Source organism: Hippichthys cyanospilos, chromosome 14 (assembly GCF_059441005.1).
Source record: "Hippichthys cyanospilos isolate Australia breed blue-spotted pipefish chromosome 14, RoL_Hcya_1.0, whole genome shotgun sequence".
NCBI classification, from domain to species: domain Eukaryota; kingdom Metazoa; phylum Chordata; class Actinopteri; order Syngnathiformes; family Syngnathidae; genus Hippichthys; species Hippichthys cyanospilos.
The window spans coordinates 19,588,680-19,615,424 of NC_142382.1; the positions used below are offsets into that span (position 1 = coordinate 19,588,680).

At 40.7% G+C, this 26,745-nt stretch overlaps 1 protein-coding gene across 3 annotated transcripts in view; it reads right to left on the reverse strand.

The window, feature by feature from the left end:
- LOC148413252 (disheveled-associated activator of morphogenesis 1-like) overlaps positions 1–26,745 on the reverse strand; it is a 132,518-nt gene that overhangs the window by 16,769 nt on the left and 89,004 nt on the right. For all 3 annotated transcript variants that reach the window (XM_088433462.1, XM_088433463.1, XM_088433460.1), the window contains 5 exons: positions 17,576–17,664; positions 15,964–16,132; positions 15,450–15,557; positions 11,983–12,043; positions 10,320–10,454 (listed from right to left, as the gene is read on the reverse strand). In XM_088433462.1, coding sequence (XP_088289588.1) covers positions 10,320–10,454; positions 11,983–12,043; positions 15,450–15,557; positions 15,964–16,132; positions 17,576–17,664 — 562 coding nt within the window. The remainder of the gene's footprint in view (positions 1–10,319; positions 10,455–11,982; positions 12,044–15,449; positions 15,558–15,963; positions 16,133–17,575; positions 17,665–26,745) is intronic.

The window sequence follows — 26,745 nt, forward strand, 5'->3', positions numbered from 1 at the left end:
ATCCAAATTGAATACAGCAGCCAATTTAAGGGATGTTGTACAGTTAGAAAATGCTCTTATTGAACTACTTCAAGTGTGTAACGATGCAAAGAATGTACATGATAATCTGTTGGGGTTCATGCCACCCGATGAAAGAGAAAACCAGGAAACGTGGTTTAAAGCTAAAATAATACCAAACAGTATGTGCATTTCAGAAGCAAAAATGTGGGTTTCAAACAATCTGAATGATGGCAAGTGCGCATTTGAAATTAATTCAAAGCACATTTGTGGTATTGCAAATGAAAGTGCTGGTCATTTCATTGATGATGGTATTAATCTCAACAATAGTGTTTCAAACATTGCCAGTAGACATTCAAGGAGTGCTAAAAGTTGGAAGTCAAGTACAGCTTCTGCTAAATTGGTTGCAGAGGCAGATAGAGTTGCATTACTTGCCCGTGCAGCAGCAATGAAAAACAACATGCATTGGAGGAGGAGGAACAAAGGTTGAGGAGAAAAAGAGAACATTTTGCTGTGGATGCAGAATTGGCTACAAATGAGGCAAGGCTGGCTGTGCTGTGCTCCAGAAGTACCAGTCCCTCTTCTGCATCTTCAAAGGACTCAAATTCAAATGCAACTAGAGCTGCAAGCAGCTATAAAGGGCCCTCGCAGACCTGTGCACGTTGGTGTATGAACAGGTCGGGGTATGAACAAGGACTATGAATGATGAAAAAATAGTTGTAGATCACTTCAGTGCAGGTCTATTACCAAATATGTAAAATTTAGACAAGGTGGGACAATGTGGGTGGAGTTACTGCAGCTTTTATTGTTCCAATTTTGTGACTTTCAATGCCATATAGGCCACACCCACTGTCGAAACATTGTACTGATTTGTGGAGGGCATAAGGCATGGCCACTGGCTTTTCAGAAAACATTTAAGGGTTATCACTTCAAGGGGCTCAGCAGAGTACATAAAAACATTAAGGATTTGCTATATTTTTTGCTGCCACTAGGTGGCGCCCGTACTATGATAAAAAATAGGCTTGTAGGTGTGTTTCACATTGGACTCCCATCCCATATATGAAGTTTTAAAAATATCAGATCGTCTAGGTCCAATTACAGCAACTTTTACCGTTTTCGCGAGACATCGGATTTTGAGTTGGCATAGAGGCCACGCCCTTTATTGAAGTCATAAAAGTTGAGAACCTTAATGTTCCAATGTGTCATAGCTTTTCTGACCATTTTTGGGTTCATTTAGTCAAACAGACATTTCACAGTACATAAAAGTATAAAAAATGAGATTTTTGTCCGCCACTGGGTGGCGCTGTAAATGATTTGAAAGTTTATCACAAAGCTGTATTATTGCATTACTTTTAAAGGCCCAGGAAAGTTTCAGATGGTTTGAAGCTGTCATAGCTGAGTTATTAAGATTTTTGTCACTCTTGGCGAAGGAAGTATTAAACATAATTTGAAGCTCCGCCCCCATCTTTTATGTCAAGAGATCTTCACGATATTTGGACTATGTGTGCCACTCATTTGGATAATGATTCATGCCAGAAGATCAGATCATCTGGGTCAAATTACAGCAAATTTTACTGGACAGATAAAGCTTTGGAATGAAAATGGTCGTAGAGGCCACGCCCATTATCAAAACTTCGTAAAATTTGGTGGAGGTCAGCAGGGCTGTCTAGAGGCTTTTCAGACTTAATTTCAGCGATATTACTTCAAAGGGCTCAGCTAAACACATAAAAACGTTGAAAAAATGCTATATTTTTTGCTGCCACTAGGTGGCGCTCGCACTATAACAAAAAATACATTGATAGGTGTATTCCGCATTGGAAACCCATCAAATATATGAAGTTTAGAAAAGATAAGACCATCTGGGACCAAACACAGCATTTTTGTTCGTTTTGGCGAGACATCAGACTGACATTTTTGTTTGCCACTAGATGGCCTTATAAGCAATTGAAGATTTTTTTAAACACTTGTGTTAAGGGCTTGAGTTTCCATGTGTCTGTGAAGTTTCAGATTTTTCCAAGCTTGTAAAGCTGAGTTATAAAGGTTTGTTTCAAATGTGGCAAAGTAATCATCAAAGGCATAATATAAAGCCCCGCCCCCAACATATTTGTTGGCGGATCGTCACAAAAATTTGAACAATTGTGCCTCACAGTCAGATAAAACATCACATCAAATTTGAAGTCGATCGAGTCAAGCGTTTGGGAGAAAAAAGGAGCAGTTCGGGACCTGCGAATGAGCAAAAACGGGCCAAAAGTGCATATTCAAAAATTCATAACTCTCTTTCTGTACATCTGAGCATATGGCTCGCGCTGACTTTTTTGTAGGGCTCGAGGTCCTACATAAGGCTACAAATTTTTGGAGCTCTAGGTCAAACGGGCCGGGAGTGAGAGGCTATTTTCCACTCATAAGGCCATTTTGGGGCCAATTACAGCCACTTTTTTCGTTTTGGCGAGTCATCTGACTTTGAGGTGGCGTGCAGACTACGCCCATTATCGAAATGTCGTAAAATTTTAAAACCTTAATATTCCATGTCTTCATGATATTCTGACCAATTTTCACTTGTTTTACTCAAACAGACTGAGCACAATACATGAAAGTGTAAAAAATGACATTTTAATCAACCACTAGGCGGCGCTAGCAGATATTTAAAAAAACTTTTTTCAAAGGTGTTAAAGACATAAGTTTCCATGTATCTTTGAAGTTTTAGATTTTTTTTTGAGCTAGTTACTAGCTTACATCTGGTGTCCAAACCCAGTCCTCGAGGGCCGCCTATCCGGCATGTTTTGGAGGTTTCTGTCCTCCTACCACACCTGATTCAAATGATCAGCTCATCAGCAAGCTCAGCGGAAGCCTGACAACAAACCTGATCATTTGAATCAGCTGCATTGGACGACAGAAACACCAAAAACATGCAGGATAGGTGGCCCTCGAGGACCGGGTTTGGACATGCCTGAGCTAGTACATCAAAGTTATTAAGGTTTATGTCACTCTTGGCGAAGGAAAAATTGAACACATAATTTGAAGCCACGCCCCTATCATATATGTCAGCGGATCTGCACCAAATTTTGCCCACTTGTGCCCCTATGTGTGAATATGAACCACAGCAAATTTGAAGGCGATTGAGTAAAGCGTTTAGGAGAAACAAGGAGCAGTTTGGGATCTGCAAACGTGCAAAAATGGGCCAAAAATGCACATTCAAAAATTCATAACTCTTTTTCTGTACATCTGAGCACATGGCTCACGCTGACTTTTTTGTAGGTCTCTAGGCCCTTCATATGCCTAAAAATTTTCGTAGCTCTAGGTCAAACGGGCCGGGACCAGGTGCACTTCTTCGACCTTAGGTGGCGCTGCAGAGCCATTTTTTTTGCATTGTTTTGGGAAACACAAAAATATCCAATTTTTCACTGGGCCCGACAAATGTGCAAATTTTGGTGACTTTTCGTGCATGTTTAGGCCCTCAAAAATGGAAAAGCGCTGCACAGTAAATAATAATAATAATAATAATAATAATAATAATCTGGAGAAAAACAAGAGGGCTCTCGCAGCGGTAGCTGCTCGGGCCCTAATAATAATAATAATCCGGAGAAAAACAAGAGGGCTCTCGCAGCGGTAGCTGCTCGGGCCCTAATAATAATAATAATAATAATAATAATAATAATCCGGAGAAAAACAAGAGGGCTCTCGCAGCGGTAGCTGCTCGGGCCCTAATAATAATAATCCGGAGAAAAACAAGAGGGCTCTCGCAGCGGTAGCTGCTCGGGCCCTAATAATAATAATCCGGAGAAAAACAAGAGGGCTCTCGCAGCGGTAGCTGCTCAGGCCCTAATAATAATAATAATAATATTAATCCGGAGAAAAACAAGAGGGCTCTAGCAGCGGTAGCTGCTCGGGCCCTTATAATGATAATAATAATAATCCGGAGAAAAACAAGAGGGCTCTCGCAGCGGTAGCTGCTCGGGCCCTAATAATAATAATCCGGAGAAAAACAAGAGGGCTCTCGCAGCGGTAGCTGCTCGGGCCCTAATAATCCGGAGAAAAACAAGAGGGCTCTCGCAGCGGTAGCTGCTCTGGCCCTAATAATCCGGAGAAAAACAAGAGGGCTCTCGCAGCGGTAGCTGCTCGGGCCCTAATAATAATAATAATAATAATAATAATAATAATAATAATACGGAGAAAAACAAGAGGGCTCTCGCAGCGGTAGCTGCTCGGGCCCTAATAATAATAATAATCCAGAGAAAAACAAGAGGGCTCTCACAGCGGTAGCTGCTCGGGCCCTAATAATAATAATCCAGAGAAAAACAAGAGGGCTCTCGCAGCGGTAGCTGCTCGGGCCCTAATAATAATAATAATAATAATAATAATAATAATAATAATAATAATAATAATAATAATAATAATAATAATAATAATCCGGAGAAAAACAAGAGGGCTCTCGCAGCGGTAGCTGCTCGGGCCCTAATAACAATAATAATATGGAGAAAAACAAGAGGGCTCTCGCAGCGGTAGCTGCTCGGGCCCTAATAATAATAATAATCCGGAGAAAAACAAGAGGGCTCTCGCAGTGGTAGCTGCTTGGGCCCTAATAATAATAATCCGGAGAAAAACAAGAGGGCTCTCGCAGCGGTAGCTGCTCGGGCCCTAATAATCCGGAGAAAAACAAGAGAGCTCTTGCAGCGGTAGCTGCTCGGGCCCTAATAATAATAATAATCCGGAGAAAAACAAGAGGGCTCTCGCAGCGGTAGCTGCTCGGGCCCTAATAATAATAATAATCCGGAGAAAAACAAGAGGGCTCTCGCAGCGGTAGCTGCTCGGGCCCTAATAATCCTGAGAAAAACAAGAGGGCTCTTGCAGCGGTAGCTGCTCGGGCCCTAATAATAATAATAATCCGGAGAAAAACAAGAGGGCTCTCGCAGGGTAGCTGCTCGCGCCCTAATTACAGTGATCCCTTCTACTTTCCAGGAAAAATAAAAAATATTTCAAAGTAAAAAAAAATATTTAAAAAATGTGCAAAAATGGAAAAAAGCAAAAAAGTACATTATAGAGTTCATCAAATAACGAAATAATATTAGTTAATAACTATGTTAAGAATTCTTCAAGCGTTAGAGTTTGTGACGATTGTTATCTTATTTTGAAATGTGCGCTTTTAATTTGTCGGTCGCGTTGCATTTCCGTTTCCTGTTTTACGTTCTCTGTGCGTCATTCGGCTCATTACGGTGACGTAGGGAATGACAACGTAAATCCATATTTATAGTTTATTATCATTTAGATTGATAACGCACGCTACTGCCTATGTTTAGTAAGCGATGAGTGTTTATTCTGTTTAGGTGTTCATCTGTGTAGAGGTTGCACTTTATAGTTAGTCGTTGTTAGTTGTTGCTAATCCGCTAATGTCGGCTAAAAATACAGTAAACTCATAGATTAAAGTTTGGCAAGTGTTTATATGTTAGTTGACTGACTTCAACATTGTTGTTGATTTATTATTCAACAGATACTCCATGATACACCATACATAAGCCAAAATAAATGTGAAGTTCAACGTGATGACTTGCATACTCTTTCACCTGAATCTTGGTGCAGATATCCAGTCCTGAGAACAAATTCTCAACAAACTAAGTAATATTAGTTATTTAATGAATATACAATACTGTTAGTAAGGATAATGTAATGTTAAATAATAGGAGAAAGGAAATAAAACATGCAAAAAATACAAAAAAAGGATTGTTTATGGTTACTGCAGCTATATTGGGGCGTACATAGAAATCTAGGAACTGATACCCTATGTCGCGGTGAAGGAATGTAGTTTCACATAGGTTGATTGGCAAGTAAAATTCAGAGCAACTTTCTGTAGAGCCAGCCTGGGAGGTCAACACCTAATGCAATCATTTGTCTTTGTGATACAATCAGTAAAACAAAGACACAAAGTATCAATAGGGCACAAATTATAATACGTATTGAGGACTAGACAGTCAGGGACTTACTCGCGGCAATAACAAAAGAGTCGGGTGCCATAAAAGATAGGAGTGGGGGTAAAGGCTTCCAGAACGCATTGTTCGATGCTCAAACTCGAACACACAGATGTGATTGGTGTCCACAGGTCTGGGACGTTGGGGACACACACACACACACACACGCACGCACACTTACGGGCGCAAACAATAAAATACTGAAATATCGTACCGTATGATGGAGGAGTTAGAAAATCAGATGAATGTAACAATAAAAGTCAGGGTTATATAATGGTGCAAAAAAGAACGTTCTAATGTGTACTTGAGTATGTTCAAAAGCGTCTACACAGTTGCTGAAACGTCTGGATTGGAATCCTCCAACCGAAAAGGGGCAGCAAAGGACAGGAAACAACCCAACATGATGATATGGACCGGCTAATATAAAAGAGGGCGGCGGATGAGGAACCGGCATCATTCTCACCATGACACGGGAATGATCCAGAGATCTCTGTTTTGGACAATTGGCTTGTAAACTGCATTAGACAATTTGGTAATAATAAATCTTTGAAGTGTTGTTGACGCGATGAACGTGTGCATGTGTGTTTATCCCGGCTCATACCCGAATGCACAGGAATCTTTCACAAAGGTATGTAAACAATATGCTATTATTCAGTTGGGCCCGCAATCAAAACTACAAACAAATGTGAAAGATCCAACAGCGGGTTTCAGACTTTGCGGGGGGTTGACACCCCCCATTAACCGCGAAGTAGGGGGGATCACTGTAATTCATATTCGGAGAGAGAAATAAAAAAAGGGGAAAAGGCCACCATCGGGAATCCCAATGCAAAACAATTTCAACCTGGAACATCAATTCAATCTGGAATAGCAATACAATCAAACAACCTAATATAATTGAAAATGCCACCAATCAGATCACCAGTTGTAAGGCCAAAGGAATATGCACAATGGAACACTGAGCAACTACTAATGCATTCCAACTACAAGGAACAACAACAATGTAAACGTGGAGTACCACAGCATGTGAAAGGTGAGTCAGCAACTAATGAAAGAGATCAATCTGGAAATCTAATAACCATTATGGAAAAGCAAAATGAAACAAATGCTGCCTTGGTGAAACAACATCAGTCAAGATTGCTGATGCTTTATATTTCCTGGAGCAATTTACAAGAGTACAACCGTAGGATTTGGTGCGTAGCTGCCAGCACATGGATCCTGGACATGGCTACATTATGGCAAAGGCTCTTCTAAAGGAACATTTTGGTAACCAAAAATACAAAATAGCAAATGCCTATATGCAAAAGGTCTTGGAATGGCCAAAAATAAAACCTGAGGATGCGAATGCACTCCGGGCCTATTCCTTATTCTTGCGTTGTTACTGTAATGTTATGGTGCTAACGGGAGTCACATCAAACTATGTGTATGTCAAAAAAATATTGTGTCTCTATTGTGCTCAGGATCATCAATTAGAAGAGTGTCAATGGTTTAAGGAAAAGACACATAATTGAGAAATTGGAAGTGTTGAGAAAAAAAGAGGGTCTGCTTTGGCTGCCTTTGTGTTGAGCATATATTTTGTGAAAACCGCTTGATAATCTGCTTCACATTAAAAGACGAGTATTTCAGGAGCAGGCTATGGAGCCATCAGAGAACCAACTAACTTCGGAGAAAACATGTGGACATAAAGGGACCGGAGAGGACCGGTCTTATCCAGGGTCCTGTCAGGGTAAAAGGAGACTTAAAATAGCGCTGTGGAAAAATTATATTTAGTTCAAGAAACATAGCATGTTTGGCCTTTATTTTGGTTTGTTTCTTTGTTTAAATTGTTAGGCCCACCTTAATAATTAAGGGCCGTGTGTAAGGGCCAAATGCACAATATCACGTGTTACCTTGGAGTGGTGCTGTGGCTTATATAAGCCCTAGATTCATGAGTCACATACAGGATGTTGCCCACGAACCATTGCTCAAACTTATGTACATCAGTGGCGTGATCAAGTGCATGCCACAGGTCCCAATTAGCTTTCTAATTGGTAAGTTGTTCAACAGTTAACAAGATCATCCTTTTTTGTTGAAACATATTCCAGACAATTAATTGCCTTGTTATTTTGCTGTTCAAAGCTGAATGTTCTCTGATTTAATGCGGTTTGAGCCAGACTTGTATGAAAAGTTTAATCGATCAAGCAAACACCCCTCCGTCTTCCATGTCGTTATCGTTAAATCATGTGGTGTTTAACTGAGCATTATTTGAGCATTGCGAGCTGTGTCTTTTTTTAATCATCTCGTCTCAGTTTTTCAATTAATTATGCATTATTTACGCACAAAATATTTATTTGTCAGCAAACAGCAAAACCTAACTTCTTATTTTGAATGTATCAAGTTATCATGTTAGCAATGCCCCCAGTGATCGTCACACAGACACAATAATGCACAGATACAGTATATGTCTGGCAGCATACTTTTTTCTTATTTCATGTATTCAACCTTTTTCAATTCAAAATTTGTCAGCACTGCATCAAATTTGAGCCTCTGCATCGCAGTAGCTTTGCTTATAGATTGTCTTCATATTCATAGCATGATAGAAGAAAACTATCCTGGCAAAATACTGAATTTCTTTCAAACGAGAAAGTTTTCACTGTCACCTGTGTTATGCAGATACTTTTCTGTGATCAATTTACAGTCTGTAATAATAGATTCAGGGACACAAAAGTAGTGCAAGTAGCTGAAGTGTGTTTCTTCCACATGCAAAGACTGGGTGAGAAGCTCGGTCATCCGGTAGAGACTTGGATTCAAGCTGTTGCTTCACATTGAAAGGAGCCAGCTGAGGTGGGTCTGGCATCTGGTTAAGATTCCTTCTGAATGCCTCCCTGGTGAGGTGTTCTGGGCATGTCCCACCGGGAGGAGACCCCAAGGACGACCCTGGACACTCTAGAGAGCCGGCTAGGGAGAGGAAAGTCTGGACTTCCGTTCTAAAGCTGCTGCCCCTGCCACCCAAATTTGGATAAAACGGTAGATAATGGATGGATGAATGGGTGACTTTTTTTTTCTTCGCAATCAGGGCACCCAAGCACTTTGCATTTCACCATTATAGGTTATCATAGACTTCAATCCAGCGTGAACAGGTGCTGTCTGCAACAGCCAATGGCGACCCAAAGTACATCTACGTCTATGACAACATCGCGGCTACGCTTGCAGAGGCCAAGGAGCAAATGTGGTTGCCTTCGTGGTGTCTTTGACAGATTGTTTCCGTGACCTCTCATGAGATAGCATTAATAAAACCGGAATATGATTTGATGCCATTTTGAACCATATTATTTTTCTTTCCAAGCGTCGGTGGTACACTTTAAGTACTGAACACTATTACATTTGACCTCTAGATTAAAAAAAGAATGAGCCTGCCTTAATCTTGGAGGACAATAGTTTTGAAAACTGTATTTTAATGGAGGTTATTGCTTTACTTGGAAAATATGATGTAGCCTTAAAACAGCATTTGAAGTGAAGTAACCGGAAAAAACAAAATGCACAGTTAAGTCTAGGGTGGCAAGGTGGAAGAGTGCTTAGCATGTCCGCATGTCAGCTCAGAGTCCTGAATTCAATTCCAGCTTGCTTCTGTCTTTATCTCTGGAATTTGCATGTTCTCCCTGTGTCTGTATGGGTTCTCGCCGAGCTCTCGGGCTTCCTCCCACATTCCAAAAACATGCGTGGTAGGTGTGTTGGACACATTAAATTGCCCCTGGACGTGATTGAGCACGTGAATGGTTGTTTGCCCATGTTCCCTGCAATTGGCTGGCAACCAGTTCAGAGTGGCCCCCACCTACTACCCGTAGACAGCTGGAATAGGCACCAGAAAGCCAGCAACCCTAGTGAGGATAAGTGACTGTAGAGACTAGAAGGATGGTTAAGTCTAAACCTGAGTTCCTGCAGCTCATAACCAAGACATTGTGTTAATGTGTGCGTGTGAATGGAAGCCTTTGCAAACCGCTTGAACACCATATGGTGGGAAAGCACTATATATAAGTGCACACAATTTACCATTTAATACTTGTCAGCAGTTATTGTACAGGGTGCTATTCAAGACCACTGACTGAATGAACCAGTGTTGTGCAAGTTGAATACAGTAGCTGTTAAATCATACGTACAGTATATATGGAGCAAAGTAATCAGCCTACTGTCTGTATGGTAATATTGATGGACACGTATGTTGTTGTATGCAGGTTTTCTACAAACTTTGTTTCTTGACAAGCTGTTTTACAATGTATATTTCAAGATAATTACAAGGAAATTGATCATTATTCTTTCAACTTTAAGACTCTCAATAATTTTTAATGGCAACATCCCTACAAAAAGAACAAAAAAGTGCTTAGTTACCAGATCCTTTGCCTCAACAAATGACTCCTCAATTTCAGATAAACTGAAGGAGGCCACAGTGAGGAACTGCTTGATGACAGGAACAAATTTGTCGGATGGGCCTGGAGAGGTTTGACTTTGCTGGTACTGTAGTTCCTGGAAGTGAAAGCATACACATACAATATAAACTCTGATACACACTGAAAACATAGAGCTCACCATATCAGTGTTTACTTCATTTTAGGGGGATGGAGGGGTGGACAATGGTGCATTACATATTTTTAACCTATATGTATATCTATTTAGTTCAGCAAGTGCTGTTCAGATAACTTAAAAATAGTAAAAGAACAAAACTACAAATCAAAATGATAGTTTGCATATGGTCCTGTCACATTCTGTCAAAGTATACACATATCTGATGGCCATGGTGAGTCCTTTCAAACTAAGCCTAGCACCAGGTGCTTCCAAAAGTGAATGTGACAATTTATTCTTCACTCTGTAGTGTCGTCCAAATGAGTAGGCTGGGTCCTCCGAAAGACCATTTACAGACTGGGTCCTCCAGAGTTTTAAATGTTCTTCCATATGTAGAAGCCATGGGCCACATATAAATTTTGGCCTTCATATAATTAGACTCTTAACCCTAACCTTTAGAAAAGAAATGGAAATGGACAGCCTGTCTCACACATTGTGAATCTTGGTGAACAGCTAATCAGCAGCCATTGTCGGGCAGGGGAAACACTTTACTTGAAAGAAAAATTCCATGCTACTGGCATTTAGAATTAAGCTAACGAGCGTAGGAGAGCAGAACAATGGAGGCTACTAGGCATGTGTGCTAGCTTACAGTCTTGGCCCAAGGCCAATAAGGACCCATATTAATAGAAAAAAAGGTCAGATTTGAAGGCTAGATTTGCAGGCTGTGTGAATTTGAGCAAAGCATGCAGCCAAGTTGTGCCGGACGTTATGTCCTTAGTTATATCATGTTCTGTTGGGTTTTGGTTGTGGGTTTATTTTGGGGGGTTCTGTTCTTTTCTGTGTACATAGTTCCTGCTTCAGCTCCTCTCAGGTCACCCCGCATTAGTTTTGATTTGGTCCACTTGAATGCGTTTACCTGCCCTTTGTGTCCACCAATCCGCTTCCCCTGCCTTTTTTTTCCTTCCCAGCGGTGGTGGAGGACCCAAATGCAGGAAGGCTCAGAGGCAGGGAATGTGTGGACTGATCCATATTTATTAAATTAAGGGGCAAGCAGGAACAAAAGCGGGGAAAAACAGAATGGCAAAAACTCCAACAAAAGGCACAGGCAAACTGGCAAGACAGAAAATAAACACTAACGGGAAGGTTGGCAGGGAGACTACTGTAGGGACGAGACGAGACTGACATATGACATGTGAAACGCAACTATGATCCGACAGTTAGCTGTAACGAAAAACTAGGCTTAAATACACACACACACTAATTAGACAGACACATGGCAGCTGGGAAGGGAACAATAGGCAGGGGAAGCGGATTGGTGGACACACGAAGGGCAGGTAAACACAGAGAGGTGGACCAAATCAAAACTAACATGGGGTGACACGAGAGGAGCTGAAGCAGGAACTATGTAAACAGAAAAGAACAGAACCCGCCCTAATAAACCCACGACCAAAACCCAACAGAACAAGACAGAGATAAAAAAAATAAATCTTACAGTTTCAACACTTTTGAGGCCAGATCGTAGATAATTAATGTCCTTCTCCAATTCTGTCATACTGAAAAGAAAGATTCACATTAGCGAAAGAATGCAAGTGTCATGATTAATCACTGAAATTCAGTTTCATGCATAAGCCGGTATGTTTGGCTGGTTTGGCCATTGAGCCAAAGTGTGAAAGTTCATCCTGGACCTCACACTGGACCTCACACCGACTGTAATTGTTTGTTGTTGATATGATTTGTGTAAAGCATCTTTTGAATAGTTCTATATAGGTTTGATGAATTATTATTATTATTATTATTATTATTATTATTATTATTATTATTATTATTATTATCATTATATCTGTATATATTATATCTGTAACAAAGGAGTGTGTGTATAATTGGTGTGTTTGTTAATTGTAATTAACAAACCAAAGTTAGCCTGCTTAACTACACAACCATTATTCTGAACCTTCGAGGAGGGTAAAACAAACAAAAAGCCATTTGATTTGGAATCATATCCTGTATACTTGCCATTGTGCTGCCCCAACATGCTCCCTCCAAGTGCAGTCCAAGCCACCTAATCATAAAATCTTACATAGTTTACTTGCCAATACATAAAGTTTGCACATTCTGAATAAAGTGCTCTGTGATTTGTTTTTGTCATCTTCTATCATAGAATTCCCATATGTCATTTTCTTTGCATCCAGTTTTTATAAGATACTCATTTTAGCTTTTTGTTGGGTTTTGCTGTGCTTTAACTACAAAATGCTTAAAAGTAGTTTGTTTTTAAGTTGCATGTGTCTTACAAATCTACCTTATTTTTGTTGCTTGTACAACAATAGAAAAGAAAATGATTGCACACACGTTGATTCAATGCCTGTAATGTTAATGTAATGTTTGTAATGGTCAACTCACTGGATATTTCTGCAAAACTTACAGTACCTGTGTTACATGTCACTTTAAAGGCCGGATGGGCTTTGCCATGACTAACTTGCAAAAGATGAATATTGATATATAATATATAATAATATATAATTTTAATAATATATATATATATATATATATATATATATATATATATATATATATATATATATATATATATATATATATATATATATAATTTTACTCTGTGCATTTGACACAGAATCAGATATAAAAACCCAGATTAAACTATAAATCATCACTGACAAAATGTACCAATTTTCACATTTCAGTTTCACATTAACATTTTGAGACATAACAGCAATGTTTTGACAATTGGTGAATTCTATTTGACCCAGACAAATCAGTTGTCAGTGAAAAAAACATCACCTGATGGTCAGTAAAATTAAAAGAATGTTTCATATGTTTTGGATTTTTATATCTTTTATAAGATTACTGCATGACACAAAAAGATCAATACTGTATCGTAATTGCATATCAGTACTTCTGTAAATTGTTTCTCCCAACAATACTCACCATATTTTTGGTCAGCAAAACTCCATTAGTTAGTAGTCTACAGCCTAGACAGAGGTCTACACTCAATGAGAGATGTCTGTACAATTCACGTTAAGAATAGATTATCCTATTGTGAAGTCAATTTAAATATGATCTGTCACATCTCGTGTACCTAATCTTCTGTCCTTGCTTGCAGATGAGGGGGCGGAGCCACTGGCCACACACTTGAAGCGCATTGCAATCAGGGGACTATTTAGGTGTGGCCGAGGCAGGAGCATGTCACCATATTATTGCATTATGAAGCCTTCAGTGGCCATGCCAGTTTCCTGTTCCTCGTTTCCTCGAACCATGGTGTTACTGCCTAAGAATTTCTGTTGCTACTTTTGCTATCCAGCCCTAGCTGTTTTTTCTGATAACATATTTATGTTAGAACTTTGTATTTCTTGGCGACATCCTCCTGCTGGTTCCACCCCCGAGTCTAGTGAGTTACATGCCTTTTTGCATTGTTTCATTTTATTGTACTTTTGAACCTTTTTCACCTTTGTGTTGCACTTTGAAAAATTTCTGGTGTTACTTCACGCATTGTGTGCTCTTTTTGTTTGTAAACCATTTTGTCCCACCCAAGCCATTCTCAAGAGTGTTACAGGGTTCACTTCTCGCTTGCCTGTGTCACGCGCCGTGACATGGTCTTTATTGGTCATACATGGCAAGCAGGTTCTAGGTAAGGGACCTCACTAAAAATGGACTATATACCCCTCATGACGAATTCAAATATCAGACTTAATATCCTCTGGAGCCAGGCCCGGAGGTGGGGCTTAATGGCGAGCACCTGATGGCTAGGCCTGCTCAGCCAGAAAGGATAATGTCAGTACCCCTTCCCGTTGGACTCACTACCTGTGGGAGGGGCCATAGTTGGGCAGCGGCCAAGCACGGGGACCTCGGTGCACCGACCCCTGAGTGGTTCGCAGCCGAATGTGAGTGGCTGGGATGAAGATCAGCACCTCCAAATCTGTGACTATGGTCCTCAGTCGGAAAAGGGTGGAGTGCCTTCTCTAGGTCAGAAATTAGGTCCTGTCCCAAGTGGAGGAGTTTAAGTTATCTTGGGAGTCTTGTTCACAAGTGAGGGTAGGATGGAACGGGAGATTGACAGGTAGATTGGTGCGGCGTCTGCAGTGATGTGGACTCTTTATTGAGCTGTCAAGGTAAAGAAGTAGTTGTGCCCAAACACACAGTTCTCCATTTATCAGTTGATCTATGTTCCTGCCCTCAACTACGGTCTTTAGCTAAGGGTCATGACCAAAATAATGTGATCATGGATAAAAGCGACCAAAATGAATTTCCTCCGCTGGGTGTATGGCTCTCCCTTAGAGATAAGGTGGGAGGAGCGAGGCTTAATGTGGACCCGCTGCTCCGCTGCGTTGAGAGTCAGTTTAGGTGTTTTGGGCATCTGGTTAGGATACCTCCCGGACACCTTCTTGGTGAGGTCTTCCGGGCATGTCCCATCGGGAGGAGTCCCGGGGATGACCCAGAACATGCTGGAGAGACTATGTCTCCCAGCAGACTTGGAAATGCCTGGGTTTCCTTGCTGAAGCCCCTGCCTCTGACCCAACACCTGACAAAGTGTTATATAATGGATGAGCTGAGCCATCAGGCACTTTGATGCCACCAGAGATAGGTAAAACAGATGGATTTTTTTTGTTTGTTTTTTTGCTCAATGCAGTTTACATTAATGCATAATCAATCAGAATAAAGTGTTTTGAATTATTTACGTGCATAGCCTACCTTATTTATTACTCACATTCACTAAAGTCATAAAATTCCAAAGCATGTTGTAAAGCATTTCTTTTGACTTGACCTAATCTTGAGTATCTTGTCAAACACGTTATAATAGAGAAGCAAAGTTTCTCTGTTGATCAACAGCAAGTGCTTCATTATAATGATGGCATGTCTCTTTTTCCAATTGTTAATTATGAACATGATACAACAAGTTGACAAACTCAACATGTGGTTTCAAAAAAAATATGGATCTGTACTTACTTGACTTTCGCAGCTTCTGGCACATTTTGTAATTCTTCACTCAGGGCCACTACCTGAGGAAACTTCTTCTCCATTACGGTGGCAATGTAGTTGAGCAGAGTGATGTTTCTACAAATGTGAAATCATCAACTTTCATCCATTAATCAAAGCCCCCTGTGTCTTACCGAAAATTAGATATATAGTAGCTGACAGGCATGATTTTATGGTGCCTTATTTTACAATATAATGATCATATTATATAATTAACTTATTCATAAAAATAGCATTTATTTCAAAATCTTGTTTTTTATATGTTTAATTTTGGCACTTGTGTTTTCATCGATTGATCTTGTTTGTAACAAAAGCTTAGTTTAAAGATATAACAATTTTGAACCACTTGTGTTTTTAATTAAATAAATTTACAAACAATACTGGCATTCGTCATCAAAATCAATTAAATGGTTACTTCTCAAGTTATCTAATCATCCATTACATTAATTACAAATGCTGTTGACAAATTTGAGGGCAATCGTACTTGTCAGTGCTTGATTTGGTGTCTGCAATCTTGTTTAAACTTGAGACTTTAAATCCAAAAGCGTTTCCCCGCTGTCCTTTATTCATGTAGTTACCAAAGGCTAGAACCACCTCTAAGAGTTGACGAAGTGTTCGGCTTTTCAGTACGTCCCTGGATGCAAGATACACAGCTGAAACCACAAAGACATGAAGACAATGTCAATGTTATACACAGTGGTAACCCATATAACAGAATGACATTGACAAATCAGTACAGTGAATAGGTTGTCAGACCCCCAATACACGCTGTGCATTCTATGCACTGTATGGCAAATATCAATTAGAGCTTGATTGCCTGTGGTAAGGTGGTCATACTTATTGCTCCGATTGCTCGGCTCCTTCGTTTTGCTAGGAGATCTACAGTAAAGGCTCACAATGAGAGTCAAGGCTCAAAATAAGCTAATTCACATCGCTGTTTGCAGTTTTGCACTTTGCACTTCATCAAAACACAGAAAATGACTTAAGTGAGAATCGTTCCTCCTTCTCATTGTTGAATAAATTCTGCTTTGTTTTGAGCATATCTCTTCCTGGTTTCACTGCATTTTTGTGTCGAACATCCTGCACCTCTGCCCAACTAGCCCTGAGATCATGACAGGATGATCCGACCATACAAGCTCATGGCTGCAGACAAGATGTTGCCGCACCGCTCGCCAATGCCCTCAGCCTGCCTGCCATCCCTGATTCCCCCATGTAAGCCCTTTACCTGTTCCTCTTTGTTACTTTCATCCAAGCCCTCTTCTAACACATCCCTGAACCCTTCCCACGCACTTGTTTGTTCCACGTCCTCCTATTTTCTTCCCTTTGTCCCAATTTTCCTTTGAAGATTATGACTTTGGGCCTTCCGTGAACCGTGATGTTTACTGGGGCACCATTTAACTTTCTGCCCATCCCATGTCGGCCGGCAGGGATACCAGATTTAAAGTCACCGGTCCTTGTTATCACATCACAATGCACCTGTCCTGTCACACCGTAATTCAGAGTCTCCCCCACCAGTAGCAGCCCCCATGTCACTTCGTGTTGCGTCCTCCTCAACTTGTCTCGAGCCAGACCCTCCCCGTGCACCCTCTCCTATTCCTATCGGCGCCCAGCCTCCGAGTCTCCTGAAAGTCTGCGCCCAGCCTCTGAGTCCGCTGAAAGTCTGCGCCCAGCCTACCAAGTGTCCTGAAAGTCCACGTAACCGTAACCCTAACCCTCCGAGTCCCCTGAAAGCCGGCGCCCGGCCTCAGTCTAGGCATCAAACCGGTGCCCGGCCCCCTTCTCAGCCTCAAGCTGGCGCCCGGCCTCAGAGTTCCTCTGAAAGCCGTGAATTTTTAGTTTCCTATTTTTAATAAACTAAAAAATGTAAAAAACAACAATTCACATTGTCATAATGGGCATTGTGTATAGGAATTTGTTTTATTTAGAATTCTGAGAAGAAAGAATTTAAAATTCTGAATACATATTGTTGAATGACGCCAAACGTTTTAAACATACTTTAGAGAACCTATAAATCAACACACGATTATTCTTTTCATTTTGTAGCTATTTTAGAAAACAAATCAATTCAAATAATAATGGAAGTTTTCCTTACTTACCTTTGATTTTAGGTTTGATGTCAGTCACTCTTTCAGCAAACTTTTTCTTGAAGTAAAGAGATGAAAGTCTCTGTGGATAGTGGTTGATCCTAGATGGGAATTGTAGGTCATATGATAAGTGTGCTAAAATAGCCATTTCGCTTTGCACTGAACGTTTGCAACAAACATTTTCATCATGGTTTGTTCAATGTCGTGAAGACATTCACAAGATCTCAACCACCAGTTTTAATGGTCACAGTCTTTCTTGTTACAAGGAACAAGTTTGGGCAAGTTTAAAATTTATTTGAGAAAACTAACATTTGCAACCTTGAACAAACTGATGAAAAATCAACTTTCGTTACCTTTGCAAATACTTGTAAATTATCACCCCTCAGCAGTGTTGGGAGTAATGCATAACAAAAGCAATGTAATTACTGTAATCCATTACTTTTTGCTGTAATGCGGTAGTGTAATATACCTGTATTACACACAAAAAAATAGTAAGATTGTACTTATTACAAATGAGAGTAACACAATGCATTACAATGCATTTTTAGCCTGAAGGTTTTTTTTTTTTTTTGTCCAAATTTGCCAGAAACATCGTGAGAGTGGTGGAGAAAAGTCCGTACACAAGATGGACAAGTGCCCATTACTTTCAGTTTGTCAGATATAAATACAAAAAGGATATACATGTACGTACAGTTATCGTGAAGTGCACTTCATGCACAACACCTAAGGAGCTGTCCACTACACCAAATAGGACCAGTATTTTGACAAACCATTTAGAGCAGTGGAATAGTAATGTGAAGTTAGCGGAACGAAAACACGCAGAGGATTGCACTCTCTCACTCAGGGGATTTCCACTTCGACCTCAAAAGGTTAGGAGATTTGTGGCAGACTACGTCGTACATAGAAGATTTGCTGTCACTTCCCACTGTGGATTCACCAGCATTTTGAAACTTTGTCAGCAAGATCTTTGTCGCAACTAAAAATCATGACAAGGTAACCTAACACTAACTTTGACTGTACAATTGCCATTAATAATAGCCTATAAATAGTTCTGGCCTATATGCATCAAGATGAAGCATACAAAACTCATGTTAAACTATGTTAAACCCAGTGGTGGGCCGTCAGGGTCAGCAAGGCCTTCTCTGCTGGCCTAACATAACCTGACATCATTATAACTATAATAATAATTAATATATCATCATAACTAGAACAAACTATAGTAATTATATTAACCATAATAAAAGCCAATTTCATTTTAAAATTATTTTTAATATATATATATATATATATATATATATATATATATATATATATATATATATATATATGTACAAAATTATTCTGCATAATCTGTTCTTTTTGTGCCATATTATATCCATTTGGTTATGCTCCTGCCAGTTTTGAAATTTTAAGTTGGAGTTTTTAGCCATTTAGGATTCCACTTGCCAGGCAGTATGAAATCTTCCTGCACCCAGCCAGGGGCTTGGGCATTTGCTTTGGGCTTCTGCGCAAGCGCAGATGGATATGTGAGCGGCCCGTATAACTTAATGGACAGCTGTAGCGTAGCCGCTACACCTCTAACGCAACGCTACGCCGTAGCGTAGCTGTTAGCTAACCTTTCCCGACTTGGCCATATTTCTGACGGCGCTACCAGCGGTGTGAGCAAACCCTGACAGATAGTTCTGCTAGAAATGCCATTTGTTTGCAAAGAATCGATTTGATGTTTGAAGCTACACTGGATTAGCAAATTTCATTTGTTTAACCAAGGCAGCAACGAGACACCAAAGCACGGCTGGACACATGCGCTACGGTGCTTTTTTCAAACTTATGGGGATACCCGAGTGGATATACAATATTGTGCATCTCACTTCGAAGGTAAAGAGAGTTCCTCAATTCGATACGGTGCTTTTAATAACTTACGGGGACATTCTCAGTGCGAAGAAAAAGAGACCTCCATACTGAAAAGTAAATAAAAATAATGAAAAATTGGGAGGTTTTGAAAAGACTGCTCGATTGTGACTGACGTTTGTTTTGGTGAGTGCAAGCTTTTTCTTTATTTGTTGTTTCAGTTTTAATATGTTTGTTTTACTTCATTTTGTTCATATTCAATTAATAGTAAAGAAATAAAATGATGTTCTTATATTAAACTGTGATTTGTAATTTTGACTTCATAAAATTTGTCGATATTTATTTTAAATTATTAATAATTCCTGTAAGTTTTGACAAAAGCACGTATAATGAGGCAAGTTTTAAGTTTTAATGAGACAGGTTTTAGTTGCTGATGCGGGTTTATTGACGTTTAAATGCTCTGGTAAATAGCCCGCATGAGAGGTACTTATTCAAGAGTGAAGGAAATTCATATTTTTCAAATTCAATATATCAATAAAATAGTGTGTACATGGAACTGTGTTATTCTAATAAAGATTGACACGACGTAATGTCAGTATAAAGCAGATATGGTCCTGGCCCAGGGGAAATAAAGACAAGTCGGCATCTCCAAAAGGTACAGATAGCATCCCCCGAGACAACATTCCACCAGGAGCAAAAGGCTAGGTGTGGGCTTCAAGAGAAGATATCAGTCAGAGTTTATGGTGCTCAGACTTCCTCCCGCTTCAAAGAATGGCCGGCCGAACAAAGACTTTTGAAGACACTATCCCCACGCAAACAGACCCTCACGCACGCACACACGCACACACCGACACGCATGCACGCACGTGCACGCACACACACACACTGGCATTCCACACTGCCCCAAAAGGGTATAAGAACTGAATGTTGAAGGAAGCCATTTTCTGCTCCGACCCATGGCAGGACTGGTCCAAGGCCTCGTGTACTTTCCCACTCTGTCTGGATTAAATCAATTGTTTCACTATGGTGTGGTATGGGCGATCTTTCAACAAAAACAAACACGCTAGGAACTAGTTTAAGGCATGAAGCTTTTTCTAGAGTCCTTCAGTTGGTGACCCCGACGTGATTCTTGGAAGATCAGGTTGAAAGGACAGAGGAGTGGGCAGAGATTTTGCCGGACTTTGGTCTCCCTGGTGCACCAAAAGAAAGGTAAGCAGAAACCTGTTGTATATCCGAATTCTGCTGGATTGAGTATTCTAAAATTTGGGAGACTGAAGATATGGTGATGTCTCTGTAAGTACTGTAATTAGGGCCCGAGCAGCTACCGCTGCGAGAGCCCTCTTGTTTTTCTCCGGATTATTATTATTAGGGCCCGAGCAGCTACCGCTGCGAGAGCCCTCTTGTTTTTCTCCGCATTATTATTATTATTATTATTATTATTATTATTAGGGCCCGAGCAGCTACCACTGCGAGAGCCCTCTTGTTTTTCTCCAGATTATTATTATTATTATTATTATTATTAGGGCCCGAGCAGCTACTGCTGCGAGAGCCCTCTTGTTTTTCTCCGGATTATTATTATTAGGGCCCGAGCAGCTACCGCTGCGAGAGCACTCTTGTTTTTCTCCGCATTATTATTATTATTATTATTATTATTATTATTATTATTAGGGCCCGAGCAGCTACCACTGCGAGAGCCCTCTTGTTTTTCTCCAGATTATTATTATTATTATTATTATTATTAGGGCCCGAGCAGCTACTGCTGCGAGAGCCCTCTTGTTTTTCTCCGGATTATTATTATTAGGGCCCGAGCAGCTACCGCTGCGAGAGCACTCTTGTTTTTCTCCGGATTATTAGGGCCCGAGCAGCTACCGCTGCGAGAGCCCTCTTGTTTTTCTCCGGATTATTAGGGCCCGTGCAGCTACCGCTGCGAGAGCCCTCTTGTTTTTCTCCGGATTATTATTATTAGGGCCCGAGCAGCTACCGCTGCGAGAGCCCTCTTGTTTTTCTCCGGATTATTATTATTATTATTATTAGGGCCCGAGCAGCTACCGCTGCGAGAGCCCTCTTGTTTTTCTCCGGATTATTAGGGCCCGAGCAGCTACCGCTGCGAGAGCCCTCTTGTTTTTCTCCGGATTATTATTCTTATTATTAGGGCCCGAGCAGCTACCGCTGCGAGAGCCCTCTTGTTTTTCTCCGGATTATTATTATTAGGGCCCGAGCAGCTACCGCTGCGAGAGCCCTCTTGTTTTTCTCCGGATTATTAGGGCCCGAGCAGCTACCGCTGCGAGAGCCCTCTTGTTTTTCTCCGGATTATTAATATTATTATTAGGGCCCGAGCAGCTACCGCTGCGAGAGCCCTCTTGTTTTTCTCCAGATTATTATTCTTATTAGGGCCCGAGCAGCTACCGCTGCGAGAGCCCTCTTGTTGTTCTCCAGTTTATTAGGGCCCGAGCAGCTACCGCTGCGAGAGCCCTCTTGTTTTTCTCCAGATTATTATTCTTATTATTATTATTAGGGCCCGAGCAGCTACCGCTGCGAGAGCCCTCTTGTTTTTCTCCAGATTATTATTCTTATTATTATTAGGGCCCGAGCAGCTACTGCTGCGAGAGCCCTCTTGTTTTTCTCCAGATTATTATTCTTATTAAGGCCCGAGCAGCTACCGCTGCGAGAGCCCTCTTGTTTTTCTCCAGATTATTATTATTATTATTATTATTATTAGGGCCCGAGCAGCTACCGCTGCGAGAGCCCTCTTGTTTTTCTCCAGATTATTAGGGCCCGAGCAGCTACCGCTGCGAGAGCCCTCTTGTTTTTCTCCAGATTATTATTCTTATTATTATTAGGGCCCGAGCAGCTACCGCTGCGAGAGCCCTCTTGTTTTTCTCCAGATTATTATTCTTATTATTAGGGCCTGAGCAGCTACCGCTGCGAGAGCCCTCTTGTTTTTCTCCGGATTATTAGGGCCCGAGCAGCTACCGCTGCGAGAGCCCTCTTGTTTTTCTCCAGATTATTATTATTATTATTATTATTAGGGCCCGAGCAGCTACCGCTGCGAGAGCCCTCTTGTTTTTCTCCAGATTATTAGGGCCCGAGCAGCTACCGCTGCGAGAGCCCTCTTGTTTTTCTCCAGATTATTATTCTTATTATTATTAGGGCCCGAGCAGCTACCGCTGCGAGAGCCCTCTTGTTTTTCTCCAGATTATTATTCTTATTATTAGGGCCCGAGCAGCTACCGCTGCGAGAGCCCTCTTGTTTTTCTCCGGATTATTAGGGCCCGAGCAGCTACCGCTGCGAGAGCCCTCTTGTTTTTCTCCAGATTATTCTTCTTATTATTATTATTAGGGCCCGAGCAGCTACCGCTGCGAGAGCCCTCTTGTTTTTCTCCAGATTATTAGGGCCCGAGCAGCTACCGCTGCGAGAGCTTTCTTGTTTTTCTCCAGATTATTATTAGGGCCCGAGCAGCTACCGCTGCGAGAGCCCTCTTGTTTTTCTCCGGATTATTATTAGGGCCCGAGCAGCTACCGCTGCGAGAGCCCTCTTGTTTTTCTCCGGATTATTATTATTATTATTAGGGCCCGAGCAGCTACCGCTGCGAGAGCCCTCTTGTTTTTCTCCAGATTATTATTATTATTATTATTATTATTTACTGTGCAGCGCTTTTCCATTTTTGAGGGCCTAAACATGCACGAAAAGTCACCAAAATTTGCACATTTGTCGGGCCCGGTGAAAAATTGGATATTTTTGTGTTTCCCAAAACAATGCAAAAAAATTGGCTCTGCAGCGCCACCTAAGGTCGAAAAATTGCACCTGGTCCCGGCCCGTTTGACCTAGAGCTACGAAAATTTTTAGGCATATGTAGGACCTAGAGACCTACAAAAAAGTCAGCGCGAGCCATGTGCTCAGATGTACAGAAAAAGAGTTATGAATTTTTGAATGTGCATTTTTGGCCCATTTTTGCACGTTTGCAGGTCCCAAAATTGCTCCTTGTTTCTCCTAAACGCTTTACTCAATCACCTTCAAATTTGCTGTGGTCCATATTCACACGTAGGGGCACAAGTGGGCAAAATTTGGTGCAGATCCGCTGGCATATATGATAGGGGCGTGGCTTCAAATTATGTGTTCAATTTTTCCTTCGCCAAGAGGGACAAAAACCTTAATAACTTTGATGTACTAGCTTAAAAAAATCTAAAACTTCATAGACACATGGAAACTTATGTCTCTAACACCTTTAAACAAAGTTTTTTTAAATACCTATTAGCGCCGCCTAGTGGTTGATTAAAATGTCATTTTCTACACTTTCATGTATTCTGCTCAGTCTGTTTGAGTACAACAAATGAAAATTGGTCTGAATATCAATAAGACATGGAATATTAAGGTTTCAAAATTTTATGACTTTTCGATAATGGGCGTAGTCTGCACGCCACCTCAAAGTCAGATGACTCGCCAAAACGAAAAAAGTGGCTGTAATTGGCCCCAAAATGGCCTTATGAGTGGAAAATAGCCTCTCACTCCCGGCCCGTTTGACCTAGAGCTCCAAAAATTTGTAGCCTTATGTAGGACCTCGAGCCCTACAAAAAAGTCAGCGCGAGCCATGTGCTCAGATGTACAGAAAGAGAGTTATGAATTTTTGAATGTGCACTTTTGGCCCGTTTTTGCTCATTTGCAGGTCCCGAACTGCTCCTTTTTTCTCCCAAACGCTTGACTCGATCGACTTCAAATTTGCTGTGAAGTTTTATCTGACTGTGAGGCACAATTGTTCAAATTTTTGTGATGATCCGCCATCAAATATGTTGGGGGCGGGGCTTCATATTATGCCTTTGATGATTACTTTGCCACATGTGAAACAAATCTTTATAACTCAGCTTTACAAGCTTAGAAAAATCTGAAACTTCACAGACACATGGAGACTCAAGCCCTTAACACAAGTGTTTAAAAAATTCTTCAATTGCTTATAAGGCCATCTAGTGGCAAACAAAAATGTCAGTCTGATGTCTCGCCAAAACGAACAAAGTTGCTGTGTTTGGTCCCAGATGGTCTTATCTTTTCTAAACTTCATATATTTGATGGGTTTCCAATGCGGAATACACCTATCAACGTATTTTTTGTTATAGTGCGAGCGCCATCTAGTGGCAGCCAAAAATATAGCATTTTTTAAACGTTTTTAAGTTTTTAGCTGAGCCCTTTGAAGTACTATCGCTGAAATTAAGTCTGAAAAGCCTCTAGACAGCCTTGATGACCTCCACCAAATTTTACGAAGTTTCGATAATGGGCGTGGCCTCTACGACCATTTTCATTCCGAAGCTTTATCTGTCCAGTAAAAGTTGCTGTAATTTGACCCAGATGATATGATCTTCTCACAATTTCACACATTGGATGAAAATATTCTCCTGAACATATCGACAAAAATATATTCCAGTTTAAAGCTAGCGCCACCTAGTGGCTGCAAAAAATGTCATTAGTCGAAAGATTACAGTCAATTCTGTTTGGTTTGACTGACAGCTATGAAACTTTGTAGGCAAATGAAGGACTGCAAGACCTACAAAAAAGTCAATAGAAGTGATGTGCTAGGATGTACAGAAAAATTGTTATGAATTTTTTCAATGTGCAGTTTTGTCCCATTCTTAGACGTTAGCTGGTCTCAAACTAGTGTCTTTTTCTCTTAAACGATTCACCCCATTACCTTCAACTTTGGCATGAATCATTATCCAACTGAGGGGCACACATAGGCCAAATATCGTGAAGATCTCTTGATATAAAAGATGGGGGCGGAGCTTCAAATTATGTTTAATAATTCCTTCGCCAAGAGTGACAAAAATCTTAATAACTCAGCTATGACAGCTTCAAACCATCTGAAACTTTCCTGGGACTTTAAAAGTCATGGAATAATGCAGCTATGTGATATACTTTCAAATCATATACAGCGCCACCCAGTGGCGGACAAAAATCTAATTTTTTATACTTTTATGTACTGTGAAATGCCTGTTTGACTAAATGAACTCAAAAACGGTCAGAAAAGCTATGACACATTGGAACATTAAGGTTCTCAACTTTTATGACTTTTCATTAAACGGCGTGGCCTCTATGCCAACTCAAAATCCAATGTCTCGCGAAAACGGTAAAAGTTGCTGTAATTGGACCTAGACGATCTTATATTTTTAAAACTTCATGTATGGGATGGGAGTCCAATGTGAAACACACCTACAAGCCTATTTTTTAATCATAGTACGAGCGCCACCTAGTGGCAGCAAAAAATATAGCAAAGCCTTAATGTTTTTATGTACTCTGCTGAGCCCCTTGAAGTGACATCCCTTAAATGTTTTTTGAAAAGCCAGTGGCCATGCCTTATGCCCTCCACAAATCAGTACGATGTTTCGACAGTGAATGTGGCCTATATCGCATTGAAAGTCACTAAATTGGAACAATAAAAGCTGCAGTAACTCCACCCACATTGTCCCACCTTGTCTAAATTTTACATATTTGGTAAGAGTCCTGCACTGAAGTCATCTACAACTAAGTTTTCATCGTTCATACTCCTTGTTCATACCCCAGCCTGTTCATACCCCAACGTGCACGGGTCTGCGAGGGCCCTTTATAGCTGCTTGCAGCTCTAGTTATTATTATTATTAGGGCCCGAGCAGCTACCGCTGCGAGAGCCCTCTTGTTTTTCTCCAGATTATTATTATTATTATTATTATTATTATTATTATTATTTACTGTGCAGCGCTTTTCCATTTTTGAGGGCCTAAACATGCACGAAAAGTCACCAAAATTTGCACATTTGTCGGGCCCGGTGAAAAATTGGATATTTTTGTGTTTCCCAAAACAATGCAAAAAAAATGGCTCTGCAGCGCCACCTAAGGTTGAAAAAGTGCACCTGGTCCCGGCCCGTTTGACCTAGAGCTACGAAAATTTTTAGGCATATGTAGGACCTAGAGACCTACAAAAAAGTCAGCGCGAGCCATGTGCTCAGATGTACAGAAAAAGAGTTATGAATTTTTGAATGTGCATTTTTGGCCCTTTTTTGCACGTTTGTAGGTCCCAAACTGCTCCTTGTTTCTCCTAAACGCTTTACTCAATCACCTTCAAATTTGCTGTGGTGCATATTCACACATAGGGGCACAAGTGGGCAAAATTTGGTGCAGATCCGCTGGCATATATGATAGGGGCGTGGCTTCAAATTATGTGTTCAATTTTTCCTTCGCCAAGAGGGACATAAACCTTAATAACTTTGATGTATTAGCTTAAAAAAATCTACAACTTCATAGACACATGGAAACTTATGTCTTTAACACCTTTGAAAAAATTTTTTTTTAATACCTACTAGCGCCGCCTAGTGG